This window comes from Ranitomeya imitator, chromosome 1 (genome assembly GCF_032444005.1).
Source record: "Ranitomeya imitator isolate aRanImi1 chromosome 1, aRanImi1.pri, whole genome shotgun sequence".
NCBI classification, from domain to species: domain Eukaryota; kingdom Metazoa; phylum Chordata; class Amphibia; order Anura; family Dendrobatidae; genus Ranitomeya; species Ranitomeya imitator.
Genome location: NC_091282.1, coordinates 1,039,504,421 through 1,039,525,666, shown reverse-complemented (window position 1 = coordinate 1,039,525,666; position 21,246 = coordinate 1,039,504,421). Strand labels below are relative to the sequence as shown.

The 21,246-nt window shown below is 40.9% G+C and overlaps 1 protein-coding gene across 1 annotated transcript in view; it reads right to left on the bottom strand.

Moving 5' to 3' along the window:
- Positions 1-21,246, bottom strand: part of FHIP1A (FHF complex subunit HOOK interacting protein 1A) — a 484,437-nt gene that overhangs the window by 270,511 nt on the left and 192,680 nt on the right. Inside the window, exons 2-3 of the mRNA XM_069744063.1 lie at positions 18,133-18,179; positions 5,515-5,730 (exon numbers count right to left, since the gene is read on the bottom strand). Of these exons, the coding sequence (XP_069600164.1) occupies positions 5,515-5,616 (102 nt within the window). The 5' untranslated portion in view covers positions 5,617-5,730; positions 18,133-18,179. The remainder of the gene's footprint in view (positions 1-5,514; positions 5,731-18,132; positions 18,180-21,246) is intronic.

Below are 21,246 nucleotides of genomic sequence, written 5' to 3'. Positions count from 1 at the left end.
AGTTATAAGGGTTAAAAATTGATCAGCGATTTCTCATTTTTACAACAAAATTTGCAAAACCAATTTTTTTTAGGGACCACCTCACACTTGAAGTGACTTTGAGGGGTCTATATGACAGAAAATGCCCAAAAGTGAGACCATTCTCAAAACTGCACCCCTCAAGGTACTCAAAACCACATTCAAAAAGTTTATTAACTCTTCAGGCGCTTCACAGGAATTTTTGGAATGTTTAAAATAAAATTGAACATTTAACTTTTTTCACAAAATCTTTATTTCAGATCCAATTTGTTTTATTTTACCAAGGGTAACAGGAGAAATTGGACCACAAAAGTCGTTATAAAATTTGTCCTGAGTACGCCGATACCCCATATGTTGGGGTAAACCATTGTTTAGGCACATGGCAGAGCTCGGAAGGGAAGGAGCGCCATTTCACTTTTCAATGCAAAATTTGCTGGAATTGAGATGGGACACCATGTCGCGTTTGGAGAGCCCCTGATATGCCTAAACAGTGGAAACCCCCCACAAGTGACACCATTTTGGAAAGTAGACCCCCTAAGGAACTAATCTAGATGTGTGGTGAGCACTTTGAACCTCCAAGTGTGTCACAGAAGTTTATAATGTAGAGCCTTTAAAAATAAATCATATTTTTTTCACAAAAAATGATCTTTTCGCCCCAAATTTTTTATTTTCCCAAGGGTAACAGGACAAATTGGACCCCAAAAGTTGTTGAGAAATTTGTCCTGAGTATGCTGATACCCTGTGTATGGGGGTAAACCACTGTTTGAGCACATGGCAGAGCTCGGAAGGGAAGGAGCGCCGTTTGACTTTTCAATGCAAAACTGGCTGGAATTGACATCGGAACCCATGTCGCGTTTGGAGAGCCCCTGATGTGCCTAAACAGTGGAAACCCCCCACAAGTGACCCCATTTTTTTGGGAAGAAGACCCCCTAAGGAACTATTCTAGATGTGTGGTGAGCACTTTTAACCCCCAATTGTTTCACTAAAGTTTAGAATGTAGAGCCGTGAAAATTAAAAAAATCATTTTTTCTTTCCACAAAATGAGCTTTTAGCCCGCAATTTTTTTCCTCCAAAGAGTAACAGGAGAAATTGGACCCCAAAATTTGTTGTCCAATTTATCCTGAGTACGCTGATACTCCATATGTGGGGGTAAACCCCTGTTTGGGTGCACAGAAGAGCTCGGAAGGGAAGTAGCACTGTTTAGTTTTTCAACGCAGAATTGGCTGGAATTGAGATCGGACGCCATATCGCGTTTGGAAAGCCCCTGATGTGCCTAAACAGTGGAAACCCCCCAATTCTAACTGAAACCCTAACCCAAACCCACCCTTAACCCTAATCCCAGCCATAAGCCTAACCACACCCCTAACACTGATCCCTACCCTTATCCCAACCGTAAATGTAATCCAAACCCTAACTTTAGCCCCAACCCCAACTTTAGCCACAACCCTAACCCCCACCCTAACCCTAACCCTAGCCTTAACCCTAACCCTAACGGGAAAATGGAAATAAATACATTTAAAATTTTATTATTTTTTCCTAACTAAGGGGGTGATGAAGGGATTTCAGCGGTACCATGTTTATTTATATCCGTCTTTTTGATCGTGTGTTATTTTACTTTGTGTTCGCCGGTATGATAATAAAGCATTGTTTTTTGCCTGTTTTTTTTTTTTTTTTTTGCGGTGTTCACTGAAGGGGTTAACTAGTGGGATAGTTTTATAGAGTGGGTCATTACGGACGCGGCGAAACCAAATGTGTACTTTTATTGCTTTGCTTTATTTACATAAATAAATGGATTTATTGGGATTTTTTTTTCTTTATTTGGGGATTTTTTTTGTACATTCTATTTATTTTTATTTTTTTTAACTTTCCAACATTGTCCCAGGGTGGGACATCACTATATTAGATCAGATCGCTGATCTGACACTGTGCATAGCACTGTGTCAGATCAGCGTTCTGACAGGCAGTGCAGGAGGCTTTCCGGCTCCTTCTCTGAGCAGGCACCGGCTAGCCATCTCACTTCATGACCCAGAAGGAATCCCGCGGCCATCTTGGATCCGGGGACTCCTTCTGGATCACCACAACAACGCAATTGCATTGCGTTGTTCCGGTGGGAGAGCGCAGGGAGCCACCGTCCCTGCGCGATGCCCCTCTATGTCGCTGTCACTATTGACAGCGGCAGGGCCGGCGTCAGCACCCGGCGTACCCGGGCAACTGCCGGGGCCCTGAACAAATATGGGGCCCACTGGTGGCCGGGACACCAGGGAGCCCTGGCTGCTCCCCCAGCAGCTTCGGCACTACTTGAGCTCAGCCGTCACTTAAACAAACATGGTCGCGCACAGTGCACTCTGCAGCTGTAGTAATGATGCAGCCGGGCAGACACACAAGCAAAGTTAAAGGCACAGTGCTGGCCCGACCGCATCATTTAGTAGCAGACACAGCTGCAGAGTGCACTGTGTGCGGCCATGTCTGACTGCCATCAAACAGCACGCCCTCCATAGCCACATGCCAGAGCTGCCTGATGAGCGACAAGCCAGGGGGAGGTGAGTGAGATTCGTGTCTGTCTGTGTATGCATGTATGATGTTCATATCTGTGTGTATATCAGTGTGTATGACTGTATATATTTATGTATTTTTGTGTATTTGTATGTGTATATCTGTGTATTTTACTGTATGTGTGTGCTGTGCATGTCTCCGTAATGTGTGTGCTGTGCATGTCTCCGTATTGTGTGTGCTGAGCATGTCTCCGTATTGTGTGTGTGTGCATTTCTGCATACTGCGTGTGTGTGTGCATGTCTGCGTTCTGTATGTGTGCATGTCTATGTACTGTAAGTGTGTGTATGTTTGAGTACTCTATGTGTGCATGTCTGCGTACTTTGTGTGTGCGCATGTCTGAGTACTGTGTGTGCATGTCTGCTTATTGTATGCTTGTGCATGTCTGCGTACTGTATGTATGTGTATGTTTACGTATTGTATGTATACATGTTTGCATATTGTGTGTGTGTGTGTGTGTGTGCAGATCTGCCTATGTGAAGGATGAGGGGGAAGGCTAGGCCCTGTGTAGTATATCTATATTTCTCCTCCGTATCTGTGCATCATGAATCGTGGTATGTGGGCCCACTGAGACTCTTTTGCCCGGGCCCACAAAAACCTGGAGCCGGCCCTGGACAGCGGCATTAGAGGGGTTAAATGCCGATCGTGGGCATTGCTGTGGGGTGTCAGCTATCATATACAGCTGACACCCGCACGCGATCGGCGCTCACTGTGAGGCCGCGCGATCGTGCCACCGTACTAGTACTGCGGTTTGCGGGAACTCAGTACTCAGAACGCAGAGCAGTACTAGTACGACGCATGTCAGGAAGGGATTAATCTTTATTTGTAGTTTTAAGTTAATGATATGCTCGTGCGTCGGGGGCTTATGTGGTGCTTTGATTATATGTTCATGTGTATTGCTTCTGACAGGTCACTGATCCCTCCATGACCTGTCCCCTAGTTTACATACTGCATAGAATTATGGTTTTAAAAAAATCACATTCATCATTCGGTAGGCTATTTTCGGGCTTGTCTAGTTACTTTTATTCTCATTTTATGAGGTCTCCGTTATATTTTTATACGACCACTATTAACATTACTGTATCTTTTTTACACATTAGATAACACACTGATGGCAAAAACAGACCCACTGCTGATAAACTGATTGACATCAGTACCATTTTACAGTACTATTTTATCACAATTATGTTTAAACACAAATGTATGAATGAGGCCTTTGAAAACTTGTCAATTTTCCATTCTTGTGCTTACATGTTTTCCTCCCCTTCTTTCAAGAGTTACTTATTTTATTTTCCCTTTTATATAACTGATTGTTTGTTTTTCTTTTGGCATGAGTTGTACTGTACTTTTGACATTATCCATTTTATCATCTGATGTACTGGAAAATGGGAAAAAAATTCCATGTGCGGCGAAAACGCAGAAAAACAATTCCACAATTATTTTTTGGATTTTGGTTTTAACCCCTTCACCTCAAAGCCTGTTTCCACTTTCTTGACCAGGCCAATTTTTTCAGTTCTGACCAGTGTCACTTTATGGGGTAATAACTCTGGAACACTTCAATGGATCCTAGTGATTCTGAGATGTTTTCTCGTGACATATTGAACTTCATGATAGTGGTAAAATTTGTTTGATACTACAGGCGTTTATTTGTGAAAATATATTTTAATTTTTATGCCCTTAAATCAGAGGTATGTCACACAAAATAGTTGCTAAATAACATTTCAAACATGTCTACTTTACATCAGCAACATTTTTTAAACCTTTTTTTTTTTTTTTGCTAGGAAGTAAGAAAGGTTAAAAGTTAATCAGCATTTTCTAATTTTTCAACCAAAATTACAAAACCATTTTTTTAAGGACCACATCACATTTGAAGTGATTTTGAGGGGCCTATATGACAGAAAATACCCAAAGGTGACACCATTCTAAAAACTTCACCCCTCAAAATCCTCAAAACCACATTCAAGAAATTTATATACCATTCAGGTGCTTCATAGGAATTAATACAATGTGTAAGGAAAAAATGAATAGTTTACTTTAAATTTTTTTTTTTCACTTTAGCCCCCAATTTTTTGTTTTTACAAGGTGACAGGAGAAAGTGGACCACAAACTGTGTTGTGCAATTTCTCCCGAGTATGCTGAAAAAATTTCCTCATCCAAGTTGGCACCTATCAGAAGCCATATTTGTGAATACCCAAGCAGAGCACCACATGAAGATCCCCCACAGGCCGCTCCAGAGCATGAGCATATTATTAACTAAAAACTACAAATAAAGATTAAACTACAACCACAAGATGGATTTTCATCAACCAAGGTATCATTTTAGTCAGTATAACAGAGCCAACCTGACACTGTCTGTAGGTTACTGTGCACAATCCTGCTCACAGGCTCACTTTAACGTTGCTGGGTTGGAGGGTAAGAGCGACCTGACAGGTTCACTTTAAAGGAAGACATTAGAAAAATATTACAAGAATATTAGAAAAATTAATCCCAGGGATGTTTTTTTCTTTTTTTACTGTGTGCATTTCCGGTGTTATGTCAACCTACTGTCAGGAATTCCAATGTCATTCCATGCGGTAGAAGAAAAAAAAACATCATGGCAATCTATAATCCAGTTAATCTAGGTGCCTCAGGTGTGCCACGGGAAACCATAAGACTTGATACCTTGTTTGCATGAGGTTACACAGCCTGGTTGTATATTTTATTTTACGTATGATTTCAGGATCTTACTTTGCTCTTTTTTCTGTGTATAATTGGCTGTCTTGGCATATGCAGATTTCTATGCCCTTGTATGAGATTTATAGCACAAAAAGACATTGAAACAGAAAAAGACATTATTAAACACGATTTCCTTAATATTCTGTGCTTAACACTTTCTTATCCACAGGTTTAATCCAAGCGACATAGAGCAATCTGCAAAACAGAGATTTCTTCCCAAATCCCTTTTACCTGAGCCCAGTGGTTCTTAAATACTATAGCACACGTCTCAGGGTCGACCTCCTGAAGGTTGATGCTTTGGGGAGGCTTGCTCACACTGAAGATCTGTGACATGATGTGTTTTGGAGACTTGGTTCACTAAGCCATGCTCCGCTTGGGTCCGTCTTCCTTAGGTCATTGTCTTCTGGATGTTACTTTTGTGTCAAGATAGTTACACCTGGAGCGCTCCTGTGTAGAGACAGAACAAAGGCATATCATATAGTCAATGTCTCAGCTTTCAGTTCCATACAAGCACACAGTATCGATTTGTGCTTACTCACGATAGACCTTGAAGTCTGATCATAAGGAATGAATGTCACCTAGCAACCAGGTAATGCCATGTGCAATAAAGCAACAGATCAGGCCGATTTCTATTCAACAGACGAAGATATTTACACTGTATATTCACCTAAGGAACACAGTCTGTACTGCCTAAGCAATCCCTGCTATGCAAAACACAGCAAACGTATCAAATCCATTCGAAAATTGTCCAAAATTGGAATTTTTCTAAAAAAAAATATAATATTTAAAGAATAATAATTTAGATTGAGTCCCAATGGGGTCAGTGCCAATAATGTTTGTAAAGCGCTGTGGAATTAATGGCACTATATAAGCAAGTAAAAAAAATAAATTAAATAAAATAACAAAATTAGGCTACAATGGGGGAAACCCACACAAACATGGGGAGAACATACAAAATTCTTGAAGATATTGTCCTTGGTGAGATTAGAATCCAAGACCCCAGCACTGCATAACTAATATGCTAACCACTGAGCCACTCTGCTGCCTAATGTAGATAATGTACTGTATGTAAAGTATTTAAAGGGAACCTGTCACCAGTTCTGTCCTGTGTCAACTAAAACTATGACCTTAATCAATGCCTGTGTTGCAGTCCATCAATGGTTATATAACCCCTTGACTCCCCTTGTATACCCCCCAAAAAACTTTTGAAGTTCTCCCAGAACATGGTGCACATGCGCGAGCTGGCTATTTCTCTGTGCAGGCATGAGATTTCACCTGGCTATGTGGATGACGCAGGAGGCGTCATCCACATCAATTACAGCAGGAGGACAGCTATCTACAGCTGGGAGGAGGGATAGAGAAACCAAGAGGATGGATGGAGACCACAGAAACCATGCCCATCAGACTGGACCAACAGGCTTAACATACTGCCCTGGAGAACTTCAAAACATTTTTGAGGGGTTTACAGTGGGAGTCAAGGGGTTATATAACCCTTGGACTGCAGAACAGGCGCTGATTAAGGTAATAGTTTTAGTTGACACAGGACAAAACTGGTGACAGATTCCCTTTAATAGGATAGATCAACTTCCTTCGCACTTATCAGCCACTTCTCCTCTGCCCTGTTTTCCTCAACTTGCCAAATATGCAAATAACTAGATGGAGGCCCGATGCTATTGCATCTGGAGGGCGGTAATGTCACGATGGGGGCAGGCTTTACAGCGTTGAGAATCTCTCCCCCCATGTGCTCACCCACCTATCCACTCTCTCTTTCCCCATGTGCTGACTTCTCCCGTCTATGCTCTCTTATTCGACCTGTCTACCCCATGTGCTATCCCCCTTGTCTGCTGTCTCTCTCCTTCCTGTGCTGTGTTCTCCCCTCATGTGCTGTCCCGTTTAAGCTGTCTCCCCCTGTGCTCTGTCGCTCTGACCCCTGTGCGCCTTGATTGCAGAGGATACATTTTGTGCAGTAAAATATTGTTTAAAAACAGTCAGTAAAATATTTTACCTGACAAAATGAATCCTCTATGATTCCCTGCTGTAATGTCAATATTGTCTTTTGCTTCCTCCCCTGTCCAGGAGATGTGGTATGCTCCGTACATGGTCAAACACAGACAATTTTTAAAATGAACTTTCATTCGTGGGAAAACCCCTTTAATGTGACCGCCTTCATCTGCCTGTAGACACGTCGTGCATCTACTGCCGGGATCAGCAGAATGATTCACTGCACATGCACGGAATTCACTTAGGCGCAGTAAATCAGACCGCCGCCATCTTTGTGCAGACAGATAGCGGCGGTCACATTAAAACTGTGCATGCACTCCTTCTGTACAAAGATGGCGGAGGTCAGTGAATCATTCGGCTGATCCCGGTGCGACGGTGTTCGGCTTGTGGTACCGTGCAAGAGGCTGCGTATGGCGTTTACAGTGTGTGTGTGTTGCATACGGCGTATACAGTGTATGTGTGTGTGTGTGTGGTGCGTACGGCATATGCAGTGTGTGTTTGTGTGTATGTGTGTGTGGTGCAATGGTGTTCCGCTGGTGGTACCGCGCAAGGGGCTGGTTCTACCAGCAGTTTCCATAGACACCCATCACTTGGGTGTCCCAATATGGAGGTCGGTGAACTTCCGCCCCTTGGAATTCTGGGATCTGGACACATCTGGATGGAACAGGATGTGAAGACATTACAAGGTAAGTGTATATTAAGATGTTATATTTGTTATAATTTAATGTTATAATATATATATTGTAGTGCAGCAGGGTTGGTGCAGTGCGACAGATAGGCAGGGGCCACAGAAAGTTCAATATAAATGGAGTCTTTACTTTCAGAACTCACACTTAGGAATGATGTCCTTCGGATCGCAGCCGGGTTTCCATAAACACAGTCCAGAACTCAAAAACCCGTTGCCGTGGACAATGGCATCGCCGTGCCCTTTTGGTGTGTTGGCCACCTTGAACTCCCTGGCTCTGTGTTAGCTCCACACAGACCTGTGTTGCACAGAGCCACCTGCTCTGCAGCTTGAAAACTCCAACACTGACACCCCAAGGCAAAGCTGACAGATTTTAATGGAATCGTTGCCATAGAGCCACTTCCAAAACTCGGAGAGGAAAGAGAGATCCACCCCACTACCATACCTGCAAATCCCTCTAAAAATAAAAGCCCTTAACGGGTTTTCATAATAATCTGACTGAGTCACTACTTGAACCCAATCCACTCTTTCTTTTAGTTTGCCTTGTGACCCACAGGCGTCCTGCTGTGAAAACAAGACACTCCATCGGGTTTAATAGGACTTCATCCGCAACCTGGGGGGACACACATGTCCTCCATGTAAGTAATGTTACTAAACTTTATGTTTAACTGTATGTTACTAAAGCTTGTCTCTGTGAGCTAATAAGTGAATGAAAAGCAGGAATCTCCGCTCTATGTAGTGCTGTCTATAGGAGAAATCACTGCAGCTCCTCTCCTCTCCCAGCTCTAAGTGGATTATAGGTTACAGATAGCGCATGAAGATCAGAAAACTGGGGAGAATGCAGGATATAAGTCACATATTGGCCAGAAATGGTGTTATTTCTCGTGTACACAAACACACAACACTATATTTTGAAAACTTACTTGAAAGCACAGCTACCATTTTAAGATGTTTTCCCCTATTCTTAAAGATAAGCCCGCCATACACATTAAATAGCTGACCATACATATGTCTGGCAGCCATTTTGTGCAGCTCTTCCATTCACAAGAATGCTCATTTGGACGTGCACTCCTGTGTTCTACATAACTCTGGCAAAAGCTTATCTCAGCAAGAACATAAGTATCATCAGTACAAAATCGGGCACATCAGAACTTTAACTCCCACCGACAATCAATTGTTCCGGGGGACGCCCCATACAAATTAGACTGCTCGCCAAACACATCAATTTCGGCAGACAGTCTCATGTGTATTTGGGCATTTTATTGTCAATAGGCCTAGGTTAAGTAAATTAAGAAAATTCTATATTCACTTCCTGGACGGACCACATTTGCTACTGTGTCCCCCGCTGGTTTCAGTACATGAACATCCTTGGGGAATCACTTGACTGCCAGCAACTGATTGGCTACAGCCTTCATATTCTGATTTCTTTGCTTCATACATACAGCATTTATATATCCATAATTATTGTGAAAGTAGCACCAACTTATCAGAAAATGTCACACAGTCTCTCATGCATGGCAACAATAAGACTAGATAAAATCAGAAAAATAGAAAGAATTCTACTTGATTAAAATAATTCCAAATCTAGATTAAGTCTTTCTTTTCTAAAACCATGCATGTAATGCGAAAATCTCCACACCACTGTTGGAATTAAAACATAAAAGGAGCCATTAGCGCTTCAGCAGAGAATACAGACTTCACTTATCTAATCCCTTCTTAAAAAATGTAGAACATTTAATTGACTTCAACAAAGATGAAGACAAAAAATTGCTTTAAAATTATTTAAATGTCATGGATAAAACATAATAGCCTAGTGACATCTTTTCATAAGCTTTTTTTGGGGGGGTCTAATAGAAAGAGTTTCAGCTCCAAGAGGGATGTGCGTCAGAAATAAATGCAATGAGTTATCCCAAGAAAATGGACAACTAATTACTATAATTGGTAATTACAGTAGAAAGGCAATTTCAATAAAAGAAATTATTTCACGAAAATGTGCAGATTGTGAGAGGGGTAACACCTGTGACCCAATTTTCAAAAACATCCAGACAAATAGCAGAATAATTGTGATTGTCATTCTTGTTAAATACAGTCAATATAGAGAACACTAGAAATATGGGCAAGGGTGGAATAATTAAAGGGTGGCATACCGTAATTAAAGAAACCTTATCAGCTGTAAAAACTCTAATCAGGAGCCCTAAGTAGCAGGAGAGGAAAGTTTTAAGCCTGTCCATGTGTATATATTTTACCAGATGTCATTGGTATAAGGCCAAGTTCATACGTTCAATATTTGGTCAGTATTTTACCTCAGTATTTGTAAGCTAAAACCAGGAGTGGCTGATAAATACAGAAGTGGTGACGTGTTTCTATTATACTTTTCCTCTGATTGTTCCAATCCTGGTTTTGGCTTACAAATACTGAGGTAAAACACTGATCTATTACTGAACGTGTCAACGTGGCCTTATATCAATGACAACTCTCTGGTAAAATATATATACATGGACAGGGACTGAAGGGTGAATATTGTCTCTTTAGCATAATTTAATTCCATTTATCAACAGTTCTTCACTGTGCATAACACAATGGCAGACACAGAAAAAGGGCCCCTGCGCAAGAACAGTATATGGCAGTCCAGTAGCTATGTCTATGACCAGGTACGGACTGGGGCTGAAATCCAGCCCTGGTATTTGAAATAACACAGGCCCATGCTGTCCCCGTCCCCAAAATTGTTCAGATGGGGATATAATACTAACATTACACTGGATGGAGGAAAGCAAGATTTACTACAAGACCAATATTTCTAATGATACCCGTGGCCTGCTGAGGTAAGTGACGGAGTTAGCAACTTTGTGCTTTGTCACAACTCTTAACAGTATGGGTGTCTTGAAAACACGGACTCTGTTAATAACGTAGCAAACAAGGCGGCCTATGACCAGACAGGCCTTTCTGGCATTTGCCAGAACTGCCAGATGGCCAGTCCGGCCCTGTCTATGACAGAAGCTGCTTGCTGCTTTGGAAGTGCATATGGGCCTTCTTACCTCTTGAGCCCCTGTGCAGCTGCACCATAGATATATCTGGCCATGTGATAACTGTTGTATATGACGTCCGAACATCATACACAACAAATTATTCATTTATTTCACTTATGCCGGGATCACACATGCGAGTAATACATCCGAGTCTCGCATGGTAATACCCGGCATTGCCGCCATCACTCAGGAGCGGAGCGTCGGCCGTATAGCAATACATGGAGTGGCACGGTCCGCTCCTGAGTGACGGCGGCAATGCCGGGTATTACCATGCGAGACTCGGACATATTTCTTGCATGTGTGATCTCGGCCTTATATAGCGCCATTAATTCCACATCAATTTACACACATCATCACTGTCCCCATTGGGGCTCACAGTCTAAATGACATACCCTTCAAACCCATAAGTAAAATACTATTTAATGTACACCATCATGAAATATAATAGTGTGAAAATTACAGTGGGAAAATAGTACATTTTATTTCTTTGTGGTTTCATTTCACTTTTTTTAAAGAATGCTTGAAAACCAAGGCCACATGCAAACGTTGAATATTTGTTGTATATTTTACCTCAATATATGTAAGCCAAAACCATGAGTGGGTGACAAATACAGAAGTGATGACATGTTTCTATTATACTTTTCCTCTAAGGGCTCATACTCACTTCCGAGCAAAACAGACTAGTGTAATCCGATAAAAAAAATCAGATTCCACTCGGACCAATGTTATTCAATAGGTGACATCTCATTTGCGATTTTTTTCTCAGCCGAAATCGGACAGAGAAAAAAATTGCAGCATGCTGCAATTTGCTCCGAGTCTCGCAAATGCAAGTCAATGGGTGTGAGAGAAAAATGCACAGAATGCGGACCATTTGTTTTCTGTCCGTTTTTTACAAATACCTTACCATTCTGTGGCATAGAAGACTGTAAATGGTCCTGTAAATGATTGTAAAAAAATAATTGCAGAGAAAAAAACGCATTGCATACGGATGTCATACAGATGTTAAATGGATGGTGCAATTAAAAATCGCATTGAACTCGCACGACAATCACATAGTTTGCATCCAATTTGTTTGGTCCAGATTATGGACCGTTTTTTTCCTCGCAAGTGTGTATGAGCCCTAATTGTTCCACTCCTGGTTTTAGCTTACAAATACTGAGGTCTAAAACTCAACAAATACACAAGGTGTGCACATGGCCTAAAAGAAAGGGATAGTAATAACATAAATGTATCAGGGTTTACTATAGATTCAATTTTCTCAACATTTCCTGATCAAAATTTTCTCCTTAAACTGTCAATTCCAAAATGTGGCACAATCGAGGTACCCTTTGCATAAAACGATATGACGTGTGACCTACGTTACACTTTAGGGACTGGATTATTTTACTCGAAACTCTGCTGCAAAAGGTGGATTATTTTTTACTTCTCCGCCATTACAGAAGATACACTCTCCACTCTACTACTCTCAAGATCGCATCTCACCACCTGTGCACTTGACCCGATCCCTTCCCACTTCATCCCAAACCTCACCACAGTCTTCATCCCAACCCTAACCCATCTCTTCAACCTATCACTAACAACTGGTGTTTTCCCCTCAAGCTTTAAACATGCCTCAATCACACCTCTCCTCAAAAAGCCCTCTCTTGACCCATCCTCTGTATCTAGCTATCGCCCTATATCACTTCTCCCCTATGCCTCAAAACTACTGGAACAACACGCCCATCTTGAACTGTCCTCCCATCTATCTTCCTGCTCCTTCTTCGACCGCTTACAATCAGGCATCCGGTCACACCACTCTACTGAAACTGCCCTAACTAAGGTCACCAATGACCTATTAACCACCAAGAGCAAGCGACACTACTCTATCCTCCTCATCCTGGACCTGTCCTCTGCCTTTGACACAGTGGACCATTCTCTGTTGCTGCGGACCCTCTCATCCCTTGGCTTCACAGACTTGGCCCTATCCTGGATCTCGTCATACCTAACAGACCGTACATTCAGCGTCTCCCACTCACACACCACCTCCTAACCTCGCCCCTATCTGTCGGAGTCCTGCAAGGTTCAGTCCTAGGGCCCCTGCTTTTCTCCATTTATACTTTCGGCCTGGGACAGCTCATAGAATCTCACGGTTTTCAGTATCATCTCTATGCTGATGACACACAGATCTGGTCTCTGGACCAGATATCACCTCCCTACTAACTAGATTTCCGCAATGTCTGTCCGCTATTTCATCCTTCTTCTCCACTAGATTTCTAAAACTTAACATGGACAAAACAGAATTCATCATCTTTCCCCCATCTCACGCGACTCCCCCAATGAACCTATCCATTACAGTAAACGGCTGCCCACCCTCCCCAGTCCCACAAGCTCGCTGTCTCGGGGTAATCCTTGACACTGATCTCTCCTTCAAACCACATATCCAAGCCTTTCCACTTCCTGCCACCTTCAACTCAAAAGTATTTGACAGGTCCGTACATTCCTAAACCGAGAATCTGCAAAAACCCTAGTCCATGCTCTCATCATCTCCCGCCTCGACTACTGTAACCTCCTCCTCTGTGGCCTCCCTTCTAACACTCTTGCACCCCTCCAATCTATTCTAAACTCAGCTGCCCAACTAATCCACCTGTCCCCCCGCTATTCCCCTGTCTCTCCCCTCTGTCAATCCCTTCACTGGCTCCCCATTACCCAGACATTCCATAGCCCGACTCTCACCTACCATCGAAACCTTCAAAAAGAACCTGAAGACCCACCTCTTCCGACAAGCCTACAACCTGCAGTAACCACCGATAGACCAAATCACTGCACGACCAGCTCTATCCTCACCTACTGTTTCCTCACCCATCCCTTGTAGATTGTGAGCCCTCGCGGGCAGGGTCCTCTCTCCTCCTGTACCAGTTGTGACTTGTATTGTTCAAGATTATTGTACTTGTTTTATTATGTATACCCCTCCTCACAAGTAAAGCGCCATGGAATAAATGGTATTCAAGAATCACCCGGCACTCAAAAATTGTGAAAAGTAACAATTTCAGTTTATTATTATCCAGATATAGAACCAGATTGTTTGTTGAACGTTTTCGGTCCCAAATGGACCTTCTTCAGAACAGTTCAATTTATCTAGTGTATAGAGAAGTGCTCCTAATTTGAAGAAGTGTAATTCCCATGGAGGTCTAATTCTGTAGAACAGACGAAATTCTTCCACATAAACATAGTCGGTGAAAAGTGCATTGTGCCAATGTGTACATCTGGGGTGTGTAGTGCACAGCGGCGCTACAGAGATCCGGAGGTCAGCACGTGGTGAAGCTGCAGCACTGGTGGCGTGCTAGGTCGCCAAAATTCATATCCTCACAGAGTGCCGTGTTTATCTACTTTTATATGGAATAAATGGTGCTATAATAACAATAAATAATAATAATAATACTTGCAGCACTCTGTAGGCCCAAAATCTTGTGCATACCATTTTATTGCACTCAAATATACTAGAATACTTATCAATGATGATCAGGTGTAGTGCACCTCATGTTGTCCTGTCAATGAGAGGAGTTAAATGGGTTGTCCCATTTAAAAGATTAGGATGCAAAATTAAAACAAATGGAGCTTTTACCATCCCCGGGCCCAGTGCTGACTCTCACTGCTTCTCCACTCTTTGTTGATTGCTGCAGTGGCATGCCACATTGACAGCACTGCAGCCAATCACTCAGCTCTGCGGCCTGTGCTGTCTGCATTGACAGAGCCGCTGAGAGCTATATTTTGCTGTTGCATGACATTACTGTTGCAGCCGATCAACAAAGACTGAAGCAGCAGTAGAAGACAGCACTATGTCAATGGAGGATGTGTTAAAGCTCAATTTTATTTTATTTTTTTACATCTCTGAGTCTATGGGAAAATAATCTTTAAATTGACACTATTATTTTTATGGAGCCTTTTTACTGTGCAGCTTCAAGGCATAATACCAAAGGTTCAACCTCACCATATGTACAGATTAACAAGCTTTTCAAACTTTTGATTTTTTTAAATTGACAAATATATTCTGCTAAAGGTTTTTTTTTCCAAAAAGAGTAAGTTATACCCTGTCTGTGGGTTAGGGGATAATTTTCTGTTCCCTAGGGATTCGACTGCTGGTACCTCCAGGAATCCCGAGATTGAGTCACTGCAGCTCCAATCTGAATGGGGTAGAAGTGCACCTCAGCTTCGTTCATTGTCTATGGGACCGTCAGATAAAGATGAGGGCTGCACCTGGCAGTCTCATAGACAATGAATGGAGCATGGGCCATTCAGGCATACCTTTGGGTTCCAGAGTCCCGAACTCAGGATCCCTGACGTATAAGGAATAAATAGCTTTTTTTGAGTACAACTCTTAAAATGATAAATGCAAAGCTCATATGTTAATTTGATTTTTTCCCAATCTATGAACTTTCTTTAATTTTATGATTAAAGTCAGATGAAGATTATTTGTTTATAAACAAAGTTGAGAAATTGTATTTTTGTAGAAGTACTTTATACAGAATAGAATGTTATTATTATCATTAATATAAGTAGTAGTAGTTGTAGTAGAAGTAGTACAGTGGAAGAATATTCTCATAGCTAATTTTCAATGTGGAATTCACACAGTATAATATTTTAGAATTGTTAATTGGGAGAATAGTGTGAACATGGAAAACACCCAAAAACAATTATTCCAGACAAACCACTTGAATGATGCATAACATAAATTTGGATTTATGGGTAGTAGGACAACTTGGGTACTGGACAACTTCCTTAAATATAATCGGCAGGCCCAGTTTGTTGATCGATGATTTTTAAGCTTGCTTAAAAATCATCGTTCTTAGCAGCACATTGCTCTTTGTAAACCACAATGATATCCTATGAACACCGGAGGATTATATTAGCAATTGTTTATTATTATTATTCTAATTTCTGCTTCTTGGTTACTACTACCGGTGATGGTGATATCTGTATCTATGGGGCAATTATATGTATTTGTACTGTCCTAAGGTAATACTTCATATATGACACACATAGAACTTTGTAATTACCGTAGTAAATATAACGACCTAATTTACAGATAATATACTGTATAAGTAGTCTGGTAAGTCAGCCATATTAATGATCATTCTGCGCTCATGGAAGAGTTGTCAGCCTGTTTAAAGAGGCTATTAAACAACTGCCCATTGGCTTCTATGGAGACGATTGGTGGTCACTTAACAGACGCATTTTGGCCATTGTATACGCACCTTTTTTAACCCCTTAGTGACCGAGCCAAATTTTTGAAATCTGACCAGTGTCACTTTATGTGGTAATAACTCTGCAACGCTTCAACAAATCCCAGTGATTTTGAGATTGTTTTTTCGTGACACATTCTACTTTATGATAATGGTAAATTTAGGTCAACATTTTTTGTGTTTATTTATAAAAAAAATCAAAAATTTGAGAAAAATGTTAAAAAATTAGCAATTTTCTAAATTTGAATGATTATCCCTTTAATCCAGATAGTCATACAACAGCAAACCATTAATAAATAACATTTCCCACATGTCTGCTTTACATCAGGACCATTTGTAAAATGTTATTTTATTTTGTTAGCATTTTAGGAGGTTTAAAAATGTAGCACCAATTTTTCATTTTTTCAAAGAAATTTACAAAATTTATTTTTTTAGGGACCTATCCATGTTTGAAGTGACTTTAGTGGTCCCATATATTGGGAAACCCCCAAACGTGATACCATTTTAAAAACAGCACCCCTAAACATATTGAAAACTGCTGTCAGGTAGTTTATTAACCCTTCAGGTGCTTTACAGGAATTAATGCAAAGTGGTATGACAGAAATGAAAATGTGTATTTTTACCACCTAAATGTTGCTAACTTCTAAACAGATTACTATAGCAGGCAGACTCTAAGGCCGCTATTTGGTCATGAATTGCCATGGCAAACATCAGGACCGCAAAATCATGATCTGAGGGCACCAATTGGGATAAAGAGGAAGCCCCCACACTCTGTTAACCATTTGTAACGATGTAGTCACTATTGACAGCAGCATCTAAGGGGTTAAAACGATTTAGAAGGTGCAAATACTGATCGTGGCTGGTGCAGCAAGTTGTCAGCTATAGTGTACAGCCGACAGATGATGGATTGTCATCTGTATGGGGAGGCTATTCTCTTATATCTCAGGTCAGTTAAAAGACGTATTGGCGGTCATTAAGGGGTTAAAACCCGTTTAAAAAAGCAAACTCCGCTAGACTCACCCTCCCCGGGTCCAGCACTAGTCTCCTCCGATGCTCTCAGTGTCTGTTATTGTCTGTAGTGTAGATGTCACAACGACACCTCTGCAGCCAATACGTGAGCTGTGTGGCTCAACCTGAGTTGATGGAAAGAGTCGCTCATAGCTGGAGAGCTCAAATATTTGTTGTAGAACTGTTGACATGATGTTAGCGCTGCAAATAAAAATAATTACCAGTAGCAGCAGTGGAGACTCAGTACCGGACCCGGAAAAATAAACTGAGGCCTGGGTACAGGGATTTAACCAAACTTTTAAGTTGTAAATAATGTGTGGCAGTGAACAGTTTCCCCCAACTATTTATTGTAATGTGCAAGGGTATCAACAGCCTAATCCATGGAAATCAGAAGTTATGGTATATCATCCAACTATACAAGTGGGGCACAAAGTAACAAAGAAAAACACCATTTGAAATGCATCATTTGACAGTGAGCAAATGCAAAGCAAAACAAGGAAATTTAGAAATAATTGCTTCATAAAAGGCATCACTGGAATTTTGAAATGCAACATGGAAATATTTCTCTCAGGAAAGTAGGTCATAACAAGTTACTACAACATCCTCCAATTTTATCACAACATCATATAGCTAATCGTAGGGATCTCTTAAATCCTATGCATTAAATAATAGGTAATAATACTCCACAGCTAGTGAAGGGAAAAAGCTAGACACCTGAATACGAATACTGATTCATTTCAATATGACCTTGATGGTCAGTCTTGTCAAGACTTTTTAAGAATTTCAGTAACAGATATTTTTTTTCAAAAATGTTGATACATTGTGAATTTTTAAAGTTCTTTCTTAATGTATCTTTAATACCTATGATTTATTTGAATCACATGCATTAATTAATGCATTCTGTACTCACCGAGCATGTTGAAAATGTCATCCATTTGTAGAGTCGGAGTTAGTTCACTAGGGGAAATAAGAGAAAGTAAAGTTATGAATAAATAATAAGAAAAAAAATTGGTGGCAGTAATTTTTATAAGTGTTTCCAAATTTACATCTTGTTATGGAAAACGATAAAGCTGGTGGTGGATGTCTAAGGGTATGATGGGCTTGTCATGCTCCAAAAAGGGGTAATAAACAGTAATAAAGTTACAAAATAATGCACACAGTCATATCACACAATATAGCTATGCCGGTACATATATACATATATACATTATATATATATATATATATATATATATATATATATATATATATATATATATATATATATATATATACACAGTTGTGGCCAAAAGTATTGACACCCCCGCAATTCTGGCAGATAATACTCAGTTTCTTCCTGAAAATGATTGCAAACACAATTTCTTTTTTTATTATCTTCAGTTAATTTGTCTTAAATGAAAAAACACAAAAAGAATGGTCCTAAAGCCAAATTGGATATAAATCCACACCAAACACAAAAAATGGGGTGGACAAAAGTATTGGCACTGTTCGAAAAATAATGTGATGCTTCTCTAATTTGTGTAATAACAACACCTGTAACTTACATGTGGCACCTAACAGGTGTTGGCAATAACTTAATCGTACTTGCAGCCAGTTGACATGGATTAAAGTTGACTCAACCTCTGTCCTGTTTCCTTGTGTGTACCACATTGAGCATGGAGAAAAGAAAGACCAAAGAACTGTCTGAGAACTTGAGAAACCAAATTGTGAGGAAGAATGAGCAATCTCAAGGCTACAAGTCCATCTCCAAAGACCTGAATGTTCCTGTGTCTACCGTGCACAGTGTCATCAAGAAGTTTAAAGCCCATGGCACTGTGGCTAACCTCCCTAGATGTGGACGGAAAATAAAAAATGACAAGAGATTTTAACACAAGATTGTGCGGATGTTGGATAAAGAACCTCGACTAACATCCAAACAAGTTCAAGCTGCCCTGCAGTCCGAGGGTACAACAGTGCCAACCCGTACTATCCGTCGGCGTCTGAATGAAAAGGGACTGTATGGTAGGAGACCCAGGAAGACCCCACTTCTTACCCCGAGACATAAAAAAGCCAGGCTGGAGTTTGCCAAAACTTACCTGAAAAAACCTTAAACATTTTGGAAGAATGTTCTCTGGTCAGATGAGACAAAAGTAGAGCTTTTTGGGCAAAGGCATCAACATAGAGTTTACAGGAGAAAAAAAAGAGGCATTCAAAGAAAAGAACACGGTCCCTAAAGTCAAACGTGGAGGAGGTTCCCTGATGTTTTGGGGTTGCTTTGCTGCCTCTGGCACTGGACTGCTTGACCGTGTGCCTGGCATTATGAAGTCTGAAGACTACCAACAAATTTTGCAGCATAATGTAGGGCCCAGTGTAAGAAAGCTGGGTCTCCCTCAGAGGTCATGGGTCTTCCAGCAGGACAATGACCCAAAACACACTTCAAAAAGCACTAGAAAATGGTTTGAGAGAAAGCACTGGAGACTTCTAAGGTGGCCAGCAATGAGTCCAGACCTGAATCCCATAGAACACCTGTGGAGAGATCTAAAAATGGCAGTTTGGAGAAGGCACCCTTCAAATATCAGGGACCTGGAGCAGTTTGCCAAAGAAGAATGGTCTAAAATTCCAGCAGAGCATTGTAAGAAACTCATTGATGGTTACCGGAAGCGGTTATTTTGGCTAAGGCTGGGTTCACACTGCGTTAGTGTGACCTGTTTAACGGACTACATTACACCGCGGCATAACGTGGTGGAACGTAGTCTGTTAACATCGCCATTACTTTCAATGGTGGACGCATCACTAGCACATGCCATCATTGAGTGACGGACCCGAGACGCGGGCTGCAGCGTTTCCGGGTCCGTCACTGCTAGCGCACTGCTTGCGCAGATGGAGCTAGCAGATGCTCCATCTGCGCTAACGCTGTGCAAACGTCGGCACTTGTGTTAGTGAAGTCTGTTTAACGGATGTGTTGAATGGACTGCACTAACGCAGTGTGAACTTAGCCTAAAGGTTGTGCAACCAAGTATTAGGCTGAGGGTACCAATACTTTTGTCTGGCCCATTTTTGGAGTTTTGTGTGAAATGATCAATGTTTTGCTTTTTGCTTCATTCTCTTTTGTGTTTTTTTATTTAAGACAAATGAAGCAAAGATAATAATACCAAAGAATTTGTGATTGCAATCATTTTCAGGAAGAAACTGAGTATTATCTGACAGAATTGCAGGGGTGTCAATACTTTTGGCCACAACTGTAGATGAAAAAGAACCTAGAGATGTTTAGTGTCTATTAACTCGTAATTAATAATTAATTATTAATCATAATAAGTCAGTTTCAGCATTTAGTGAACCTAGTAAAAAAAAGCCTAACAAAAAACCAGTGTGGGATTGCACTTTTTTGGCAATTTCACCGCACTTGAAATTTTTTTCTGTTTTCTAGTACACGACATGGTAAAACCAATGGTGTTGTTCAAAAGTACAACTCGTCACACAAAAAACAAGCCTTCACATGGCCATATTGATGAAAAAATAAAAAAGTTATGGCTATAAGAAGAAGGGGAGTGAAAAAACCCCCCACTAAACCGAATAAAGCTCTGGGGATTAAGGAGTTAAGTTATGTTGTCAACTATTTTCTTGCTACATTCGACAGAATAAAATAACAAGGGGAAAACAACAAAAAAAACATAAGAAAAACAAGATGGTGACATTAGAAGGCCATACAAGGTGAAATACGAAGATCCACGATAGATCTCAAAATTGCTTCTGGAAGTTCATGAGGAGAACACAGCTAGTCATTGGCTATCCTCCAAACCATACTGCTTTTGGGACAAAGTTGACTGGAGTGACAAAATGGTATCCAGCACCTATAAACTGGTTTGGAAGATATAGGAGTTTCAGGCACTCTGATCATCCACTGTTTTAACTATTTAAAAGGGAGGTTGTAGCCTAAAGACAGTATAAACTAAGCACATTTCCTTGAGGGGGATATAGCCCCTGTCCCCCTATAAAAATCATACCTGGAAGATTCTAATGTGACCATCAAGTCACCTGACTTGAA